The following is a 23101-nucleotide window of genomic DNA, read 5'->3' as shown; positions in this document are numbered from 1 at the left end:
CTTAGTTTCCTGTAAAAAAATGATTACTTTATACAAGAAAGTAGAGTGGGCTCACATTGCCCAGGAGAAGATGTAGACGGGCTTCCTGTGACCTAGTCCTTCCCGAGATGTGGTTTGCATGTAGTGTCATGGCCGTTCAATTCCCCCATCCCTGCTTGAGCATGAGCCAGGCTTGGGTTCCATGTATACAACAGGTGTGGTGATGGAGTGGTTGGCCTCACAGGCCAGGGTGCCTTGGGCCCAAACAGGACCCAGCTGTGGGTGCCATGGCTGGCTCTAGGTAACACTGGCCCTCTCGTTCCCTCGGGTAAGTTATGGTACCTCCCAAGGTATTTCCTGATCTGGAGAATGGGGATAACAGACACGAAGGGATTAGTGAAGCAGCCCGTGCCACCATGCTGGCCATGGAGCTTAGCAAGTCCTGGTGGCGTAGTGTCATCCTGTTGAAATGGCCAGCAATTCCTGTGGGTGCACAAAAGCCATGGGGCACCCAGCATAGGAGGGGGTGGCAGAGGGAGTTCCTTCCCACTGGGAGGAGTCTTCTCTCATTGACACTGTGTAGAGTTGCTAGCATGTGATAAGGAAAAGCAGGCCAACTCTGCTTAAGCCTCATCAGATGAGCACCCTCATTGTCTGCGCGGGGACCCTCATCTGCCCCAAAGACTGCTGCTTACTGAGGTTTGGTTTTCATCCTGACCCTGCCTTGTAACCATCTAGAGGACTTGCGTTCCCTCTGCCTCGCTCTAAAAGCCCTCCTGGGAGGTGGAAAGAATCTGCAAAAGGAAGAGACTGTGGTGGGGTGGAGCGGCATCTTGTACAGACAGAGCACCCTTGACATAAGTGGCCACACTGTGGTCATTCTTAGCTTCGCCTCCTCTTCCAAGTGGATGCAGAGAGCCTGCGCCATGGGGCCATCTCGGGGCTGTGGAGTTTGGGGGCCAGGCCTCTGCCTGTGACCTGCACCCAGCGCTGTCCATCCTGAGGCTGCTATGTAGTGCCAGAGGTGGGGCGGAGCCTTGGAAAGCCTGCTCTGCTCAGGCAGGTGGCCGCTGGCTGGCGCAGGACAGTGGGGCCATGTTTGTGTTGCAGGACGCAGAGTTTGTTCTGAGCTCGCTGCCCTTTAGTGCTGCTCCTTCCACACCAGTTGGAGCAAGAGGAAGCTTTCACTTGGTGGTTTTTAATGTCTTTCCAATAAAGAGTCCATTGAGCTGGCCAGTCCAACTGACCCACTTGTCAGGCTATAGTGAGTCACGTTACCTGCCCAAGTAGGCCCCAGGCTCCAGAGACAACCTCCTGGCTGACCTCCTTCTCTCGTGCCTCCTGGCCATGCTCCTGAGCTCACCAATGGCCTGGGCTGTGGGGAGGTGAGGTAGTCCACTGTCAAGGGCATGCCCACGAGCTTCCTTTCATTCCAGCGTGCTCATGGAGCCTGGCTTGGGGCCAGGCAGGGGCGAGGCCCTGGAGAGCGTGAATGGAAGGGAGCTGAGGATGGCCCTCAGGTGCTCAGTCCTGCTGCAGCAGAGTGGCGAGCAGAGCCTGACCTGGAGCCCGGAGCCCTTGGGCCGGCATCTCTGTGGCTGCCCTGCTGGGGCAGCACACACCCACGTGGGCATGTCTCTGGGATGTCAGGACGGCGGCCCCTCCTGAGAGCCTCACTGCCCAGGGCTCACAGCTCCCTGTCTGCCCCCTCGGTGGGAACTGCGGAGACAGAGACCCCAAGTCACTGTAAGGAGGCCACAGGAAGCCAAAGAGTTGTTCTTTGTAGCAGCTTAGTGACTGTCAGCATTAAACTGAAACATCCAGAAAGGTACAGCTTTTTTGTCTCTCTGGCAGGGGACACTTTTCCTGGCACTCTTGACTATGCTGCTGTGTTACATGTTCCTGGGAAGGGCATTCAGACATCCCAGGAAGCTGTCTGTTCTGAGCCTCCTGGGGTGCTGACAGGCTCCTAGTGTGGCCCCAGGGCAGGCCCACCCACAGTTGGTGGTGGCTCTGTGGGGGCATTTGCTGCAGGGACATTAATACTACAGAGCTGGGTGCTGTCGTTTTCAGCAGGATGGAAGGAAGGGCCAGGCAGGTCCTCCCCCGCATTCTTTTCTCAAAGGACCAAAAATGAGGCTGTACCTACTCCCCCAGTGAGAGGATCATCTGACCTCATCTGGAAAAAGTGTGCACATGTGTGTATGAGTGTGTGTGGATGAGGCTGGCCATCCAGAGCTTCAGGTGACAGAGTGATGGAACCCTAGTTTTTGTCCCTGGTCCCCCGGCTCTCGGGAGCTGGCCGTCCCTGCGAGCTGGCAGCGTTCAGCAGAGTGTTTGAGGCTGAGCTGCAGCAGGGAGCGGGTGCCCGTGTGGACACCTCCAGCAGACCAGTGTCAGGGGAGTCACCTGGGAGCCCCCCAGGACACTGAGAGCAGACGGCCTGCTGGGAGCCGTGGGTGGCGGTCAGGCACTTTAGGATTCAGTTTCCCGTGAGCACTGCCTTCCCTGAGTTCGGTTTCGGCTTCCAGGCCATCAAAACAGGGGTGTACCCTGCGAGGGAGGTGGTGTGGAGGGGGCGCCGGGTGGGCAGCCGCTCTCCTGTTCCCCGGAGCTGGTATCTAGGGCTGTGCCGTGTGGAGAGGGTCCTGGGACCTGTTACTGAGATAAAGATGACAATCATGTGGCCCCCTGTGGCAGGGCCATGTGGTTTCTGTCAGGGCTTGGGAAAGGCAGGGAGAGGGAGGTGAGCTGAGCTCAGCACAGAACGGGAGGTCTCCATGCCCCTCCAGCCTCCTCTGCGGGTGAGGGGCTCAGATCCCGCCTCTCCTCAGCCTCCTCAGCGGCTTGCAGGGCAGCTTGTGGGCGGCAGAGGGTGGAGCGGCATTCCTGCCTCCTGCCTGCTCCCCAGGTGTAGCACATGTCTCTGGATATTGTCACATGTCCCTTGGGGGACAGACCTGGCCTCCACTGGGAGCCATTTCACTGGACTCTAGGCCTGTGCTCAGCTCTCAAGGGCTATGTGTCATCCAGTCCTTGCCCTTGAGTGTGATGGCTGTGTGCCCCTGCAGTGGCCTCACTAGTCTCTCTCAGGCTGCTCTCTGAGGGTTTGGGGTCCCTGAAGCCCGGTTCTGAGGGATGTGTGGAGCTGCTCTGCCTGTGTGCCTTCCTGCATGGCCTTCAGAGGCCGGGCATTGGTTTCTTGCTGGGGAAGGGCCTCCTTTGCTTTGAGTGTCTTCGTCATAAGGAGGCAAGCATAGAGTTTTTAAGGCTACCAAGATTTGAGTTTACCTCTGTAGGCTAAGCAGAGGCCAGGGGCCACGATAGCAGCCATGGACTTTCGACCCAAACATTGCCATCAATGTCCTCTGTGGCTTCTGTATAGTGGGCACTGGCTCAGTCTGGGGGAGGGTTAGTGCTCGGAGAGAAAGCCCCTTCGCAGGTCACAGCTTCCACACGCACAAGACCCCAGAATGGGACCAGTGTTCCTGGCAGGGACAGGGGAAAGGGAAGGGTGTCATGCAGTGGACTGCTGCCCTGGAGCACACCCAGCCAGGGGGGAACATGCTCCTCAGAGTTAGAGGGGGCAGGTGGTGGCAGAGGTGGCAGAGGTGTTGTCACTGAGTACCCAGCTCAGTTGTTTTGTCATGCCACCTTGTCATTCACGGACAGTGATTTCCCCTCCCCTGGGGACAGCCAGTATTTCGCACATGATGCCATCTGTGTCCCATGAATTATGTGCTGGAGAGCCCTCCAGCATCCTTGTGGTCATTTTCTTTTGAAAGTTTTTTCCTTCTGCTTCAAATATGACTTTTCAATAGCTCTTACCTTCAGACATAGGCGGCCATCTGTATCGTCACGCCTCGTTTCATCTGGGGGCAGCTGCCACTCTGCTGAGGCTTCCTTTGCAGCAGATTCTCAATGATAGGATCACTGGGGAAATATTTATTTTATGTGGTTTTGCCAGACAAAACAACCAAGACTTTTTCCCACCAATATAAGATTAGAAAAGCAATTGACTTTGAAAGACAGTTTGGGGCATTTCCAATTCAGAGAAAATTTATTTAGTTGGTTGTTCACAGTCAGTGTTCTCCTTCCATCTCTGCGTAGATTAAAAAAAATCCATATCCTTGTTTCATCATAGAAGCACTGTGTTGGAAGGTCTCCTGGGAGCTGGGTGGTCCCCACTGGGGCCTGGTGGGCAGAACCTCCTACCCCCAGAGCCTGGGGAAGCAGAGATATCTGGCATCATTCTATAAGGAGCCACTGTTGGAGAGGCTTAGTGTTGACACTGAGAGCACAGGAATGTCATCACTGGTGTAAGATGTTTAAAAGATACAAAATAAGACAGATTGGCAAAGGGGTGGCCAAGGTGGACATTATAGTTGCCACCTAAATAACACAGAATTTTTTTTTTTTTTTTTTTTTTTTGGTACTGCGAATTGAACTCAGGGGCACTTGACCAATAAGCCGCATCCCCAACCCTATTTTTAAATTTTATTTCAAGACAGCATCTCACTGAGTTGCTTAGTGCCTCGCTTTTGCTGAAGCTGGCTTTGAACTCACAATCCTCCTGCCTCAGCCTCCCAAGTTGTTGGGATTATAGCGCCCAGCTCAGAAATTCTTGATAATGAATTTAATCAGAAATTAGCATCATGATGGGAATACATGTGCTATATCAAATTACCTGCTATCCAAGAAGGCAAAGAAAGAAAAGGGTTTTTAAACATAAAATGGGTTTTAAAGTTTACCTAAGATGTTCAGAAATAATTACCTTTGGCTATAAGGATCAGTAACAAGGATGGCACCAGTCCAAGGCTGGACAGGCAGTTGCTGGGCAGATGTTGTTGTAGAAGTGTTTCTGTGTCAGGTGGTGGTGGCCTTTGTGCAAGGCTGAGGTTCTGGTAGTCTCCTGTGATAATTCTTGATATCAGATGTGTGTGCATGAGATCCCCTCCTTCATGATGCCACAGCTCTATTTATTTATTTTAGGTTTTGACACAAGTGACTTCATTTTGATCTGACAGCTTTCACCCAGGGGAGAATTTTAGCCAGGAAGAGTGTATCTGAGTGGGCTGCATTGGGGGAGGGCGGTCCAGGCCCTTCCTGGGGGTTTGAGCACAGGACTGGAAGGAATGCTTCTTCCGTTATCAGGCTGAGGACACAGGTGTGTGTGGGTAAGGGGGAGAAGAATACCAACCTTATTATCCTTCAACCAACCTTATCCTTCAACCCTCAAATTTTGTGGTCCCAAGTTCAAAATTCTTGATTTTTCTCAGAACTTGACTCTAAATTGAGATATTCAAAATGTGGCTGTCATGAATATCTAATGATTTTATAAACAAAGTGACTCTTTTTTAAAATATATATTTTTTAGTTGTTGATGGACCTTTATTTAATTTATTTATTTATATGTGGTGCTGGGAATTGAACCTAGTGCATCACACATGCTAGGAAGCGCTCTACCACTGAGCCACAATCCAGCCCAACTAAATGACTTTTAATTCCTATTTTCTAAATCCTCTTTACTGTTTTACTGAAAGTGACTTAAAAATTCTAGAAGTATATTTTTAAAACTTCACTAGTCAGTATTTGTCTTGCAACTGCAACAAAATGACCTGTTCTTCTAACTTTTTTGTATTGCACCAAATTTTAGTAAGATGAATTGGCCTCTTTAAAGCCATCTGGAAACAGGCAAACATAAGAGCAAATTTTGAATTTGGTTAAATGGAAATAGAGACCTCATTTTGTCCTGTCAACATCTGAAGTATTTCCAAGAAGTACTAATACTGTAGCTTTGTTATAACTAACATTTAAACCATGTTAATATCTACTGGTTTCCAAATGTGACCTATAATGTTGGTTGTTTTTTAGGATGTGTTTAAATCACATTAAGTAGCATCTCATAGTTTCAGATAGTATATATTAACATAGAAAATGCTAACCAAATACCTTTTTTTGTTGTTTGAAAGTTAAAAGTGGCAGAAATATCTCTAGCGATTTCAGATGTATACAGATAGAGTGGAATCAGTATATTAAGGTGCCCGAGTCCATCTTTGCTGGGCTGTCTTTGGTCAGAGTGTACATCTCTGTGAAAGAATAGAGTCATAAACACCTTGCAGGAAAAGCCAAAGTGGGAAGGACTGATCTTTTCCACATTGAGATACACTATGAAGCCATGGTAACTGGAATTATGTAGTTTTAGGGGAGGGAACAGACAAGTAGACCAGAGAAACGGAATAGAGAGGGCAAAAGCAAATGACCCAGGGAATATGTTGTGATACAGAAACCAAAATAAATCCTGGGGACAGGATTTTATGAAATGGTGTTGGGATAATTGTTTTCAGCCATATGGAGAAAAATAGATCCTTACTCCAAATACATTAAAAACCCAGATGTCAAAGGTAAAATTATGTAGAAAAAAAGATTTCAAAAATAAGGTTTAAAAAGTGCATGCTATAAGAAGAAAAAGTAGGGGCTGGGGTTGTAGCTCAGCGGAAATGCACTTGCCTAGCATGTGTGAGGCACTGGGTTCGATTCTCAGCACCAAATATGAATAAATAAAATAAAGGTCCATTAACAACTATTTTTTAAAAAGAAGAAAAAGTAGGTAGATTTTATTATATCAAATATAAACTGATGTAAATATCAAACAAACTGAAAAACACTATATAGATAAAACGAAAAAATAGGTGATATCCTGGAAGAAAAAGTTTGCAATATTTAAAACTGTTATGATGAATAACTAGAATTAAGTAATAATGTGTTTTAAATGCATAAATAGGTGAGGACCCACGAAAACAAAGGAACATGTAGGGGTGAAAAAAAGAGGGACCTGAAAACTAAACTATTATCGCCCTGGAGGTATCTGTCAGTCTTGGCAACCAAGAAACTTCAAGCTTAATAGCTGCCCAGGAAGAGACATAAAGCCCTTGAGGCTGTAAAAGGTTAGGAGTTGGAACTGACACCGCCTCCACCCCTGAGAGAGGTGAATAATTGAAGGGTGCTGAGAGAAAAGATGGAATCGGAAGGATCTTCTTCCTGGTAAGAAATGACAATTGTCACTCTTAACCTGGGCTCTAGGTAGGGCAGACTGCCTTAGAATTGAAAACCACTGTGTCCCACCATGTATTTGGGGTTCAACTTGCACTTCCATGGTCTGGACAATCCCTGGATGGGAAAGTAGATGACAGTGTCTGCGATGTGGTGGCGCAAGGGCATCGGGTGGAAACCACACAGATCCTCTTGGGGAGGCGGCTTCCTCCACACAGGCATCCCAGACCTCACCAGAAATGAGTTCCCGTGCAAAATGACAAGCAGTGCTCTCTGAGCCAGTGGAAAACCACAAACTATAGAACGGGGTTCTCGAGAGCGTTAGGATTAGGAGTCATTGGTTATGCTGTGCTAAATAATAAGTATGATTGATATATTTAAAGAAATAAACGGTACATACAAATCATGCAGAAACACAGTTACTCCAAAAGCAGAGATGACTTGAAAAAGAACAAGATTAAGCGTCTGCGGAGAGGAGAGAACTGGGAGACAGGATGAGGTGTACCATGTGTTTTAAGGAAAAGAAGCAGGAGAATGGTGGGACAGGCCTGAGAACGAGGAGGTCAGGAGATGCAAGAGTATGTGAGTCAACCCTCGGCGGCGGGTTGCAGGGCGCTCGGCCCGGTTATTTGTGGCCTGTGGCCGGGGACTGCGGCCTGGGGAGGCGGGAGGCAGGGCAGCGTGCACTGGTGGGAAACACCGCGGGTCGGCGCGGCTCCGGCGGAGGCGACACGGCCGCCGAGGTACCGGCCCGCGAAAGGAGTTCTGGGGACGCGCGCTAGGGCGAAAGTCAGAGGAAGTTCCAGGAGGGAGGAGCGGGACAGCCGCGTGCCTCGGCGCACAGCGACATAGGCCCCGCGGCGAGGCCGAGACCTCCGCCTCTCGCGAGGCCGTGGCGGCCGGTGCGCAGGCGCGCGCGTGCGCGGCCCGCCTGGAACGCCGATGCCGAGGGCCCGGCGCCATGTTGGCCCCGGGGGGAAGGAGGGGGAGCGCTTGAGGAGGGGGAGCGGAGCCGAGCGGCGGCGGGGCAGTGGATCCCGCCCCTTCCGCCTAGCGGATCATGAGCCGGGCGGCGGCCGCCCAGGGCGCGGTGGCGGGCCAGGTGCCTGGGCGGCGCCGGCGCTAGGCGCGATGCCGTTTCCCGCGGCGGGCCCGGGAGCGCCGCTGGCGCCGCCGCAACCCTGCGGCATCTCCTCGGCGATCAGCCTGGCCGCCCCCAGGGACACGGACCACGAGCTCACGCAGAAGCTGGTGGAGACCCTGAAGCCCTTCGGGGTATTCGAGGAGGAAGAGGAGCTGCAGCGCAGGATTCTAATTTTGGAAAAACTAAACAACTTGGTGAAGGAGTGGATACGCGAAATCAGTGAAAGCAAGAGTCTTCCGCAAGCTGTGACTGAGAGTGTCGGGGGGAAAATTTTCACGTTCGGCTCTTACAGACTGGGAGTGCACACGAAGGGTGCTGATATCGACGCGCTGTGCGTCGCGCCGAGACACGTCGACCGCAGCGACTTTTTCACCTCATTTTATGATAAATTGAAACTACAGGAAGAAGTCAAAGATTTAAGGGCCGTTGAGGAGGCATTTGTGCCAGTGATCAAACTGTGTTTTGATGGGATAGAGATAGATATTTTGTTTGCAAGATTAGCATTGCAGACTATTCCAGAAGATTTGGACTTAAGAGATGACAGTCTGCTTAAAAATTTAGATATTAGATGCATAAGAAGCCTAAACGGCTGCCGGGTAACTGATGAAATTTTGCATCTAGTACCAAACATTGACAACTTCAGGCTAACTCTGAGAGCCATCAAATTGTGGGCCAAATGCCACAATATCTATTCCAATATATTAGGTTTCCTTGGAGGTGTTTCCTGGGCTATGCTAGTAGCAAGAACCTGCCAGCTTTATCCAAATGCAATAGCATCAACTCTTGTCCGTAAATTTTTCCTGGTGTTTTCTGAATGGGAATGGCCAAATCCAGTGTTATTAAAAGAGCCTGAAGAACGAAATCTTAATTTACCTGTGTGGGACCCAAGAGTAAATCCCAGTGATAGGTACCATCTTATGCCTATAATCACACCAGCATACCCACAGCAGAACTCCACATACAACGTTTCAGTTTCAACCAGGATGGTCATGATTGAGGAGTTTAAGCAAGGGCTTGCTATCACACATGAAATTTTGCTGAACAAGGCAGAGTGGTCCAAACTTTTTGAAGCTCCAAGCTTCTTTCAAAAGTACAAACATTATATTGTACTTCTGGCAAGTGCACCAACAGAAAAACAACATCTAGAATGGGTGGGCTTGGTGGAATCAAAGATCCGAATTCTGGTTGGGAGCTTGGAGAAGAATGAATTTATTACGCTGGCACACGTGAATCCCCAGTCATTTCCAGCACCCAAAGAAAATCCTGATAAGGAAGAATTTCGTACAATGTGGGTGATTGGGTTAGTGTTAAAAAAGCCAGAAAATTCTGAAACTCTCAGTATTGATCTCACCTATGATATTCAGTCTTTCACAGATACAGTTTGTAGGCAAGCAATAAACAGTAAGATGTTTGAGATGGATATGAAAATTGCTGCAATGCATTTAAGAAGAAAGGAGCTTCATCAACTACTCCCTAATCATGTTCTTCAGAAAAAGAAAACACATTCTGCAGAAGGTATAATGTTGTCAGCTGTGAATGACAGCAGCCTCCACTTGACTGTAGATAGTGAAAACAGCATGTCTGTGCCTTTACCTATGAGTGCCACAAAGACTGGCCCATTGACTGGCAGCCCTCAGGGAAGAAGCAGTCCTGCTCTGGCTGTGATGACAGCATCTGTGACCAACATACAGGCTCCTGAAGTTTCCTTGCAACAAGTGAATCCCAGTGAAAGCGCAGGGGCTACATTGAGTGAAAGCATTCCTCAGACTCCCTCACAGCCTACCATTTCTCCACCACCAAAGCCCACAGTCACCAGAGTTGTTTCTTCAACACATTTGGTAAATCATCCACCTAGACCTTCAGGAAATGCAGCAACTAATATACCTAATCCTATAGTAGGAATGTAGAGGACATTCTCACCTCATAAAGACAGAAAACCAGAACAGAAGGGCAACAACCAGATAAGTACAGCTCAATTAGAAACAGACAGCAACTTCTCTGTTGGCCTCTCAGGAAACATCTGGCTCAGATATACTCGGTATCCCTGTTCTCTCTCCAGATCCTATTCCTGTTATCAAGAATTCAGTAAAACATACTGAATGGAAATGGATAAAGACAACCACAAGGGCCCATAAACAATATCTGCCAACTCAACCTGTTGTCTTCAAATGCTAAAGAAGGAGAACAAGGGTACCAGACTAGATATGACTCAAAAGATTAATGTTCACTTGGTAACTTCCTTTACTGACTTAATCTTGATCAGAAGTCCAGATTAGTATGTGAAGCTAGAAGTGCCATTATTAATGCCTCAGATTATTTGTGTTAGTCCTAGTACATTAACTATTTCAAAGAGACTACTACTCTTAAAAGATGAGAAAAATATAGAAAAGAAAAAAACAACTATATTTATACCCATGACTGACATTTGGACTGAATTTATGTTTGATGCATTTTTTTGGGGAAATTTGCAATACAAACTAGTATCAGAATTCCTAATATTAATAATGCACTTTATGTACTTTTTTTAAAGGTTAGAAACCATAACTAATTTTGGCTTTTTCAGCTTGGTGAATTTTAGTTTTTTTTTTTTCCTTGAAGAAGTTTCTTCAGTACTGATCTTAAAATTGGATACCATTGTACAGTGGTGTAATATACTTCAGAGAAAGCATAAAAGTACATGTAGCTCAGTCCCTGTGAGATAACTGCAAACCCTTTAAAATGAAATGTCAACTCTTGGGTATGTATTTGACATCAAAACAGTAATTACTAAGTGTTTGGTTTTGATGGGACATGACCTAGAAATGATACCTGTAGGATGGTATTAGAGAGCACATGATCAGCAATCAGACATTTTCTTTGAGCTAGCAAAGCTCCATATTCTTCTGTCCTCAATCATTTATCCTAAAATAAGCTTATGGCCTCTACCCTCTTCTCTTTGCTGTGTGCACAGGGTATGCTTGTATGTTGTTTCATTAAAAAACATGGAAATCTAGTATTTTCTAAACCATGATGTGAAACCAACAGTCTTGTGCCACGTGGCACAAAACACCAAATTGATTCCATCGCTAATATTTCAGTAAAACTTCACTAAATATTTGATCTCTGTGTCTGAGAAGTTTTACAAATTCCATAGAATACTGCTTTATAGGGAAGCTAATTCCCAATCTTTGTCTTTTCCATAGACCAAAAAAAAAAGACATTTTCTGCAAGAATCTTTAACCAATTGTTGGTTTTTAAAGACTTACCAAAAATCATCAGTGAATTTTTCATGTAGTCATATAAAAATAATTTCTAGAAAGCATTTGATAGCTAGTTAGCTTTCTACTCTTTCGTTTTTATCCAAGATTAGAAATACTGTTCTTTAAAAAGAAAAAAAATGATCCCTCATAATAGAGCATAAGCAGCAGAACACCCATGCACAGGAACCACGAGGGATAATGGATGTAGATGAATGAAAGCCCAGAAGACTTAACAGATTTTCCAAGTAGCCTGGTTCTGTCTTCCCCTCTCCCACCTGTGTTTCCCTTTTCCCATGTGTGCATTCTTTTTCTTGTTTCATGTTAAACTGCAATGTTTAGACTCTTTCCCTGTCCTTCTAGATAAATTTTCCAAAGTTGGAAGATAGTCTTTTTCCTTTTAGGCTATGCAGTAATTGAGACTTTCTGATATCTGGTATACAATATTTCTGTGTCTCACGTCTTTGCCCTGTGCAGTCACCTTACCCTTCCACGACAATAATAAATCAGGTGAAACATGCACAGTATCTGTATTTTGAATAGCTATGGTGTTTGGTTGAAATCTCCAGGCACAAGTTTAGTCTTGTCATTTTGTTTACACATTGGCAAAAAAATTAGTTTATTAAGTGTTTCATGTAGCCATACCTGTTTTACCAAGCTGGAAACTTGGGACTTTTTAATTCTAGTTTTTATTACCTGAATATCAGACAATTTTTTCATGTGATATATGTAGAGTCTCATGCCTGGGGTTTGCTTTGTTATGTAGTATCTGTACTCCTTGTATTTTCAAGCACTATTTTGAAAACAGATAATGTATTTCTCCATTACAAACACAATAAAAATAAGTGGCAAACAAATAAGTGAAACTAAAATACTGAATAATGTTTAAATCTGATAAGAATTCAGATGTTCTTACATTGTTCTGAAAGAGGGTAGAGACACTGATGAATTTTTCAACTTTACTGAGCCTAAAATGTATGGTATAATATTGGGGAAATGAAAGGGTTAAAACTTCAGCTCTTTCAATAATAATTTTTAAATGGAGTTAAAACTTAATACAAAAGAGTGCAAAAGCTGGGTGTGGTGATGCACACCTGTAATCCCAGTGGCTTGGGAGGCTGAGGCAGGAGGATGACATGTTCAAAGCCAGCTTCAGCAATTTAGTGAGGCCCTAAGAAACTTAGCGAGACCCTGTCTCTAAAATAAAGGACTGGGGATGTGGTTCAGTGGTTAAGTGCCTCTGGGCTCAATCCATGGTACCCCTCCTCACCAAAAAGAAGAATGCAAAACAGAAAGGAGGGAAAAGAGACAAATAGAGAAGGAGATAATTATCTCAGGTGGTGGGAATTAAGCCAAACATACCCATCACTACTAAAAGTGGATGAAACATCTGGAGTAAAAGACAGATTGTCAGAGTCTGTGGAAAAATTAAGTCAGGCTGTGTGTTATTTTATTTTCAAGAGACATCCAAAATGTAAGGCATGAAAATGGTGTTTGGGGGTGGGGTGGAGATAAGCTAATGAGAAGAAGCTGGTACTGTAACAACAACATTCAGACAGATTTCAAAAACAGTTAACGGGACGAGAGGGCCACTGCATTAATGATAGAAGAAAGCATGCACCAGAAAAATGGGACCATTTGTAACTTCTTTGCACCTGATAAATTAGCTTGCACAAAATAACAGCAGAGATTAATGGGTATTGCCAAATGTGTCATCATCAAAGAAAATTTAAAAACAGCTCTGATATTGAGCAGACAAAAAGTAGAAGGGAAATGGTTTCTGAACTCAATCTAGTGTAGAAGTTGGTGATCTTTTTCTATAAAGGGCCAGCTAGTACATCGTTTCAGTTTTGTGAGACCATACGGTCTCTGTCACAACCACTTAACTCTGCTTTGTAGAACGAAAGCAGATGCAGACAATACATTAGCAGATGGCCAGGGCTGGATCTGTCACCCATCTCCCGCCCCCACCATTGTTTGTTTACTATCAGTGATTTCCAGGACATTCATTATAGAACTCTCCACCTGACAACTGGAAAATTCATATAATTCTGGAGTAAGTATTGGGCATGTATAAAAATTAACCTCGTGCTAGGTTAGAAAGTAATATTCAACATATTTTGAAGTATCTGACTCCTAAAATATGTTCTGTGAATTCAGTATTGTAAGCTAGGAATCAGTAACAAATGACACAGAGAAGAATTTCCTAAGGAAGACCCAGAAAAGCTCTAACCATATAGGAAGAGATTGATAACAAAAGATTTTCTTCATCAAATAATGAAAATGAAAAGCTGACAAATAAGTCTTAATTGGGGAGAAGAGTTTGTAATACATAAACTGACAAGTGATTAATGTCCAAAATATATTAAAGATGGCAAGAAAAAATATATTTAAAAAGATCAAATAAATCAGTTAAAAATGGGCAAAAGAAATGCACAGGCATTTCACAGAAAAGGAACTAGGAATGATCAATCAATAAGAAAAGATCCCATTCTTGTAAGAAATAAAATATGAATTAAGACCAGGAAAAAACTATTGTTTTAAATTTTGAGACAGATCTCATTAAATTGCAGAGGCTGGCCTTATATTTGGGATCCTTTTGCCTCAGCCTCCCCAGTCTCTAGGATTACAGGAGTGCACCACCATGCCCGGCTTAGGAAAAAACTTTTTCACAAAAATGAAAAAGGCTCACAATATCTAGGTTGATGAGGTTGAGGAGCAGTGGGAACCTCAGCACAGGGCCAAGGATAGTGCACGTTGTTTTGACCCCTCTGGGAACAGTTGGCCTTATCTAGTTAGGTTGACATGCCTCTACCCTGGAGTCCCAGATGTTCTACTCGAATCTTTGCATCATGCTAGGGGGCACGGATGTGCTTCATCTCTCTGGTCCCCTTAACCCTTGGGATGGCCAGAGTCTGTGGGCCCATAGCTGCATCTGGGACTTTATATATCATTTAGTTGCCTCCAATGTGCCACGTAAATTTTCTGTATACACCGTGGTGTCAGAGAAGTTGGGAAGCACTTTCCAAGAGGCTGTGTCCCATGGGTAACTAGGAAGCCTGTGGAGTGTTGATAGTGTTTTGTGTTAGCCTAAAACTTGAAACAACCCACATATCCACCACACATACCCACCAAGGGTGGAATGGCTGAGAGTGGTGCATTCATGCAGTCAGTACCATAAAGCTGTGAAAGTAAACCCTAGCTACGTATGTCCACATTCACATGTGTCAGATTGCTGAGGAAAAAACAAATGGCTGAAAAGTACATTAAGTGTAGTATAATTTATATAAGATTTTAAAACAAGTAAAGTCAAGCAGTATAATTCAAAGTTGCAGAAATGTGTGGAAGAACTATAAATTAAAAATAAGGGACTGTTAAACAAAGAATCCAAAACAGGGGTTCTCCTTGGTAGGGTAAGAGATGGAAGATCATACATAATGGAATGATTCATTATTTTTAGGTTGAATGGTGGATACAAAGGTATTCATTTTATTATTAGTTTAAGTTATAAATGCTTTCATACTTGTGAAATATGCCTTCTGCAGTCACCTTACCCTTCAATACCAACATCAATACCAAAGTGATATCGTGAAGTGATCAATTTTATCAAGTTAGCAATTGCATTTGGCCAGGATTTAGCTTGAACACAGTGCAGTTTTATTTCCTTCCACATAACGGATAATAAGCTCAGGGCTGGCTTGCCTGGTCATGAGGGCCCCGAGTTGTTTCCACTTTTGTCTGTCCACCTCATTCTGTTCTCAGAGTCACTCAAGGTACAGAATGGCTGAGGGGGCCCCTGCCACCCCACCTCATTTAGAGCAGGAAGAAGGGAAAGGCGGAGGTGTTCCTGCAAACTCTGTCCTCCTGTGGAGCTTTCCCGATCATCCCCCACAGGAGCGTTCCCTCATGTTTTACCTGCTGGAGCTCATTTCCGTGACCGTGCCTACTTGCAAGGGACCCCGGAAAATGCAGTTCCTGTTGACTGGGCAAACTCACCAGTAGCCCAGGGATTGTGCTATGAGGAAGAAGAGTGTGGGTACTGGCAGTGGGTGACAGCCTTCCCAACACACACTAGCCTCCCAGACGGCCTCCAGTGTCTTCAGGTCTGCCAGGGCACACCAGGTCTCCCTTGTTTTTGACTGTTTGGCTTCCTTTCTGCTTTTAGGAGGCTCACATTTAGGTATGGCTCACCTGAAGAAGTTCCCTTGTGATGAACCTAAAGAGATCTGCTTGGTAAAATCATATCTGCAAGGATCTCTTTTGCTATGTAATAAAACATAATCAGAGAATGACATCATTTTCACAGGCTCCACTCCCACTTGGGACATATTTTATAGGCAGGGGCCTTGGGAGTCATCTTAGAATTCTGGCTGCCATACTTCACCCTCTGGCAACCAGTGATTCAGTATTCCCTTGGAAAATGCACCCACCCCATTTCAAGGTCCTCCAGTCTCATCCTGTTATCAATTCAACACCAATCTGAGCATCTCATTACTCTAATCAGATGGAATGGGGCCTGTTTGGGCACAGGTTGTCTGTGGACCCATAAACTCAAGGGACACGCTCTCTCCCCACACTCCTGGCCTGCAGGGGAACGGGCCTGGGATGATGGCGGTGGACATCCTGGTTCAGAAGCAGGGAGTTAGAAGAACAAAGAATCACTGCTCCAAAGCAGTTTTGAAATCCAACCCAGTCAACTCCAGGCCGAGTTCTTCAGTTAGGTGTCCAGACCCGGGAATAGCGTCTCTGCTTTCCCTCTGGGCTCTAGGTGCCACCTGTTGGTCCTTCGGCCCCACCCTAAGCCGTTCGCCCTTCTTCATGGAAGGGAGCGTGTGAGTCAGCCCAGGTCCTGTCAGTGTGCTGCTGCTCCATGTTTGAACCTCCAGTGCTGACCTCAGTGTTCCCACCGGTAGGATTTTCCCAAGAACTTTGTGGGTCACATGAGGATTTCATGGGAGTTCACGCCATTAGACCAAAGTCACATGCGCAGGCCATGTGCACAGATGTGAGCTAATCCCATCTCTATTTTTAGCTTCTGTGGTGAAAGGACAGTGCTCTTGAACTCCCTCAAGGTCCTCTATTGAGAAAATCTGCAAAGCACGCTCACCCTGCAGGCATCTCCTGCGTGGCCGAGCGCTGACCTTCCCACCTTGGGCAGGCACACACCCACTCTCCTCCGTGCCATTCTTGGCAGCCATTTCTACCTTGGGCGTCTTGTCCTCTGGGGAGACCGACCGTTCCAGAGTCATCTGATCATGGCTCGCGTTCGCTTGACAGCTCTCTGCAGTTGGTCTCTGTCCCCTTGCTTCTCCCTATAAGCCACAGAAGACACGAGGCTGCACCTCCACCGTCCGCTCAGAAACCTCAGCTGATCATTTGCGAACCTCACTTCCCACGCCACTGCAGGAAGGTTCTTTTTCCTCCTCCCTCCTCGCCCTCCCTCTCAAGCTCTATCTTTCTTTCACTACTGGGGATGGAACTCGGGCCTCTTGCACACTAAGCTTGTGCTCTCCCAGTGAGCTGCACCCCAGTCCCCCAGGACACATTGCTGTGAGCACTCCGCCCGGATGTGACAAGGACCCTCCTTCCTCCAGTTTCCAGAAACCTGCCCCTTGTTTCCTCGGAGCCTCCAGCCTCCGCTGGCAGCACCGTTCCTCTGGGTTTCTGCGGCTCTGCTCCCTGTGCGGCCCTCTCACCTGCTCCGGCCCTGCCAGCAACAGGCCCGCTGTCGCAGCATCTCCCACCGGTGGCCTCTCCCAGGCACCCGGGGCTTTTCTCTCCTGCTCCTCAGGCCTCTAGCCTCTGCCTGCTGCCTGGCTCCCAGTTTCAGGCGCGTTGCTGCAGCCCCCCATTTCCCTGGACTGGAATCAGCACTTGTTTTCTGCTGCTGAAGCTGGAAACGTAGAACAACAGGTCTTTATTTCTCACTGAAAGTTTCCATGGCCAGGAGTCTGGGCACAGGATCGTGGGGTCCTCTGCTCAGGCTAACATGGCTCCTTTCTGGGGCTTGGAGGCCTCTTGCCAGCTCACAGGTTGTTGGCAGAACTCACTTCCTCAGGGACATAGGAGTAGAGTCCCTGTCGCTCTTCTTTCTGTCTCACTGGCTGCTGGCCAGCAACCGCCCTCGGCTCCCAGTGGTTGCTGGAGAACTTCTGGCATCATACTCTTCTCACCCTTGAGATCTCTGCGCCTTCTCCTCTGTGACCAGCTGGAGAGCTCCCTCAGCACAGAAGGAGCAAATATGGTCAGGTTCAGCCCTTGGGGTGATCTCCATGACTTAAAGTCAGCTGATTGGTAACTTGATTTGTCTGTCAGATCTCTTCTGCCACGAGACACAATCCCTGAGTGACCCCAGGAGACAGAGACCATCTTAGAATTTCACTCACAACAGCGGCCTTCCATATCTCTCCTAGGCAATGCTGTCCTGCACAGGATCATGTCTCTCTCTCTCTCACACATACACACACACACACACACACACACACAGTTCTTTTTGCCCTCATAACCCTAGTTTCTATGTCTTTCTTAGTCTCCTCGGAATTGTCTGCACATCACCTCTTGTAGCTCCAACTCATTATTTAAAAAAAATTTTTTTTGAGGTTATTGATGGACAGATGCCTTTATTTTATTTGTTTATTTTTATGTGGTGCTGAGGATTGAACCCAGTGCCTCACATGTGCTAGGCAAGCGCTCTACCGCTGAGCTACAACCCCAGCCCCTCCAATCCATTCTTAATGGTTGTGGGATAGTTCACGATGTGGATGGAGTTCTATATATTTTTGGGGTCATCTGAATAATTTTATAATACATATTCCTATGTATTCTGTATTTTACCAAATAAAATGGTTATCAGTTGTAAGATCACACCTCCATGATCAACAGTAACATGGAAAATACTGTAATTTCTCAAGACTTTTATTTTTGTACTTACAGAAAGAACTCTAGTAAATCTAAAGATCCATTAGCACCTGGCTTTTCACCTTGCGTTTGTGCTGTGCTTATACAAAAAGGTGTATGTGAATGACACAGACGCGGAGCCCATCTTCTCAGCACAGGGCTGTCAGTGCCCCACACTGTACACAGTGCGGCCTCTGTGTCCTTGAGCCTGTTGGTGATAGCATTTCTTACGGGGGTGCTTTCCTGGCTTGTGCTCTGCAAGCTTGCGGACGACATCTGGAGCTTCGGTGCCTTCCTCAGTGGTCCTCACCTGGGTTACATGTGGCATCCGGACCCCAGGAGTGGTAGCCAAACTCCCACATGACGGCTCTCGTGTGAAGATAGGCTGCTTCCCAGCGTGAGAGGGGAAAAGGCGGACCCCCGGGGTGATGAGACGGAGTCCACGAGTGTGAGTGTGCATGTCCGCCTGCGCTCTTGCTGGGCTGGGAAGCAAGTGCTTTTAAAGAGCTTTCTTTTCACCAGAGACGTGTATGTGCACAGGGAAAGCAATGCTTGCTAATCAAAGCAAAAGCACAGCAGCGGTTTCTGCCAGCCCTTCCTCTCGCTTCCCAGTTCTGCTGTCCCTAGAGGCTACTGCATTCAGCTTTGAATTGCTCTTTTTGGCATTTAGTTCTATATTTTTAAATGACAGTTTTATCCCACTAGTTCTTGAGTTTTGAACTTCAGACGGTACCTAGTGAGTTCCTACCATGGGAAATGAGGATTTGGTCCTCCCCCCGCCCACTTCCTCCAAACACCCCATTCCTGTGACCTCTCCTCTCTGTGCAGTCAGTCTGATTGGGTTAAAAGCCGTGGTTTCTTTTCTGTGGCCGTGTACAGCTTCACACAGCCCAGGAGCTGTGCGTGCAGAGACTACTCTTCCTTCCTGCCTTGTCAACCTTGTTGGTTGTCATCCTTTTCTCCTGTCCTTGCCACTCTTCCTGCTCTGGAAGATGCTCGGCAACGCTGGGTGTGCTGTCAGTCTCTGCTCTGTAGAGCCTTCTTCCTTGTTGGTGTCGGTCGGGACTTTATGACTGAAGAAGATGGTATCCACTATATTTTTTAAATTTCTATTTTAAGAGAGATAATTTAGGGGGCTGGAGATGCAGCTCAGGGTAGAGCACTGGCCCAGCACGTGCAAGGCCCTGGGTTTAGTTCCAGCATTGCAAATATACATGTGTACACCCATACATACATGTGTGCTCCTGTATATGATTTATATGCCATAAACTCAATGAACTGAATAGTGTACAATTCAATGAATTTTTAGGAAATTTACAGAGTTATGCAGTGACCACCATAATACAGTCTTAGAACATTTTCATTACCAAAACAAAACAAAACCTCCTGTGAGCTGGGCCGGGTGGTGAGAGCTTGCCTAATGCGTGCTGGCCCCGCCTCCCTCCCAGCACCGTGAGGAAAGGACCCCTGAGCCTACTGCAGTCGGTTGGCCCCCAGCCCTGGTCCCAGGCAGCCACCAGCCAGCTCTGGCATTGGAGTGTATTCTTACTGGGCATTTCAGATAAATAGAATCGTGCTGTGTGTGTGTGTGTGTGTGTGTGAGAGAGAGAGAGAGAGAGACAGACAGAGACATCTGACTTTTTTATTCAATGTAATTTTTTTGAGTTTCATCCGTGTGTAAAGGTGTCAGCATTTGATTTCTGTTTATTGCTGAATAGTTCCCTCTTATGACCCTAATGTTTTGTTCATCCATCTGCCGGTTGATGGACATTTGGGTGAGTTCCACTTTTTGACCGTCATGGATAATGCTGCTTGAACATCTGTGGATGAGTGTTTGTGTGGACATGTATTATTTTTATTTCTCCTGGCGCACAGCGAGGAGTGGAATTACTGGAGCCTAAGGTAAATTTAGGTTTAATATGTTAATAAATCAACAAATTGTCCCCAAATGCCCCCCCCTTCACATTTCTACCAGTGATATGGGAGGATCCCAGCTTCTCTGCACCCTTGTTATTGTTTACCTTTGGGGAGTTTTGCTTGTTTTATTCAGTGCTGGGCTCTGACCCAGGGCCTGGGCATGGCAGGCAGCACTCCAGCTCTGTGCCACCCCAGCCCCCGTTGGGTACTTTTTTATTATAACCATGGCCGTGAGTGTGACGTGCTCTCTTGTTGGGGTTGAATTTGCAGATGACTAAAGGTGTTGAGCATTCGTTCATGTTCTTGTCAACCATTTTGTACATCTTCTTTGGAGAAATGTTTATTCAGATTCTTCCCCATCTTTAAATGTGGTAGTTTGAATTCTTATTGCATTACTGAATTATAAAAGTGTGTGTGTGTGTGTGTGTGTGTATATATAAATTTCAGATACCAGTCTCTTACCAGATATGTTACTTTAAAGTATTCTTTCTCCCAGTCTTTGGCTTGTCGTTTGGTTTCTGAGTTCTGGGGATGGAGCCCCAGACGCTCTACCACTGAGCGACATCCTCAGCCCTTTTTCATTTTGAAACACTTGAGTTGGGTTGGGATTGTGGCTCAGAGGGAGACCACTCGACTTGCATGCTTAAGGCACTGGGTTCAATCCTCAGCACCACATAAAGATAAAATAAAGATATTGTGTCCACCTGTAACTAAAAAAATAAATTAAAAAAAAAAAAAGAAACACTTGAGTTGCCCAAGCTGGCCTTGAACTTACGATCCTTCCTTTTCAGCTTCCAGGTCACTGGGATGACAGAATACTGGCTGGGTTCCTCAGCACAGTGTTGAATAGAAATGGTCCCAGGAGGCCACCTCGTCCTGTTCCTAGTTAGGGTGGGTCTCTGTGTAAATTTTCTTCAGAGATCTTCCCCTCCTGGTAGACTTGGTCCTAAAAGCCTAGGCTGCTGTGTTCCCACCAGGCCGCAGTCCTTTGTAGGGCTACAGAGAGGGTGAGACACAGCGCCCGAGTAAGGCTGTCTGTGGAGGGGGAGATGCTGGCCCCTACCTGTGCGCGGAGTCTCCTGTGGGCGCTGGGTGATTCTCTTCCCGGATGCCTGGCTGGCGGAGCCCATGCCTTTGCTGACTTAGGAAAGGATATTTCCAGCAAAGGGAGATGTTCAGGCCAGTGACTTGTGGGTTTGCAGCAGCTCCTGAGGGTTTACTTTGGCAGCAAATCCCCAGCTGTTACTGGGGTCACTTATAGAAAGGCTTGTTGCCCCCAGTTTTGATGAAACTCCTGAGCACAGGGGACATTGCACTGCCTGTGCCTCCAGCCCACCTGTCCCAGGTCCCGCTGGCAGGAGCAGAGGCCCACGTGTTTCCTTGCTCTGCCTGTGCTCAGGGAGGGAAGGGAAAGCAGGAGCAGGACGGGAGAACTGCAGGGAGAGTGTTTGGAGGAACTCGGTGACGTTCAGGAAGGAGCTGTGTTTTTCTTTCCAGGGCTGTCTGAAGCCACAGCTGGGCCAACATGGCAGCTCTGATGACCATCTCTAGCTGTGGTCAAAACTAATTTTGCCACCCTTAATCCACACAGAGTCTCTGCTGGAAGAGGGCACATTGGCTACCACCTCCTTGTGGAGGTGACAGGAGGGTGACACAGGAAAGAACCACATGGCCCGCAGGTCATCCTGCTCCTTCATCCAGCGCATCTGTCTGGGAGCCTGAGAGCCTGGGAGCCCGGGAGCCCAGGAGCCAGGGTTCCTGCCCCGCGAGCTGCACCCTGGGCACTGAGGCAGCGGGAGGGGTGTGAGGGGGCAAGCACAGGCTCCTCCCAGAGCGCTCGGCATGAGCTCCTGGTGCTGGCGTTGCCTCTGGCACAGTCACATTCCCCTCTGTCCTTCCCAGTCCAGTGTCAGAGTGCTCCCTCCCAGGTGGCCTGTTTGCTCAGCTGTTTCCTCTGGACGCCTGCAGAGTTGTCCCAGAGCTGCTCTGGGTGCATTGTGTCCTCAAAATTTTAGAAAGTGTTCATTTTGCTTTTGGGTCTGGGTGCCATGTGTTGGGGGCAGGCAGGGTCCCCAAGTGTATCCTCAGGTGCAACAGGCAAGGTCCCCAAGATGGGGCACAGCAGCCCCCTAGGTCCCGATACCCAAGTCCTTCATGCTGTGCCTGGTGGTTTTCTGGTTCTCTGCCGCAGAGCAGATACTAACAGGCAAATCCCTGTTTTCTCTCTAGGAACTAACGGGTGTTTATCTGGAGAAGAACTAGATGTCCAAACAAATAAAAGAATGTAGGTTTTTGATGAAGCTTTCTGAGTGCCCTGGGGGTTTTCTTCCTGAGAGGAAGTGCTGTAGACAGAGCTTTGGGGCAGGGAAGGGTCCTGAACCTGTCAGGGAGCTTTTACAAAATACGGGTTCCTGGGTAGACCCCAGACCCCAGACCTGCGGAATCAGAGCCTCTGACCTACTGAACCTGCCACAGAAACCCCTGAAGTATTTGAGAACATTAGGACCAGAGCTGACTGTGGCTGGACCAGCCGGCAGTTGTCACCTGTGTCGTGGTCGGGGAGTGAGAGAGCCTTGGGGTCTGCCTCCCTCTTCCAGTGGCAAGGACCGGCTTCTATTCATGATGAGTAACTGCCTCTCAAATTACTGTGTTGCCAAAGGCCTGGCGCTCTTGTCACCTGACTGCCCAGAATTAGGCTGTGGCACCCAGTGGTTCTCTATGATGGAAATGTCATCGCATTTCCCTTGGATGTGAAGTCCCTATTGGCTTTGTAGGGGCCCCAGAGTGACCTTGTTCTTGGCAAAGACCCCACATGTGTAAGACCCCAAAAGAAGTCAGCCGCTTAAATTGTAATCTCCTTCCTCAGATTCATGGC

At 47.2% G+C, this 23101-nt stretch overlaps 2 protein-coding genes across 3 annotated transcripts in view; both read left to right on the top strand.

Annotated features, from left to right (window-relative positions):
* Radil (Rap associating with DIL domain) overlaps window positions 1-23101 on the top strand; it is a 56237-nt gene that overhangs the window by 5796 nt on the left and 27340 nt on the right. The window lies entirely within an intron of this gene.
* On the top strand, window positions 7975-10630 carry Papolb (poly(A) polymerase beta). The gene has a single exon (XM_027956221.2). It carries the CDS (start codon window positions 7975-7977, stop codon window positions 10081-10083), a length of 2109 nt encoding a protein of 702 aa, XP_027812022.2. The 3' UTR covers window positions 10084-10630.

Source organism: Marmota flaviventris, chromosome 19, assembly GCF_047511675.1.
Source record: "Marmota flaviventris isolate mMarFla1 chromosome 19, mMarFla1.hap1, whole genome shotgun sequence".
NCBI lineage: Eukaryota > Metazoa > Chordata > Mammalia > Rodentia > Sciuridae > Marmota > Marmota flaviventris.
The sequence above is the reverse complement of the archived record's forward strand: the minus strand, read 5'-3'. Positions and strand labels throughout refer to the sequence as shown.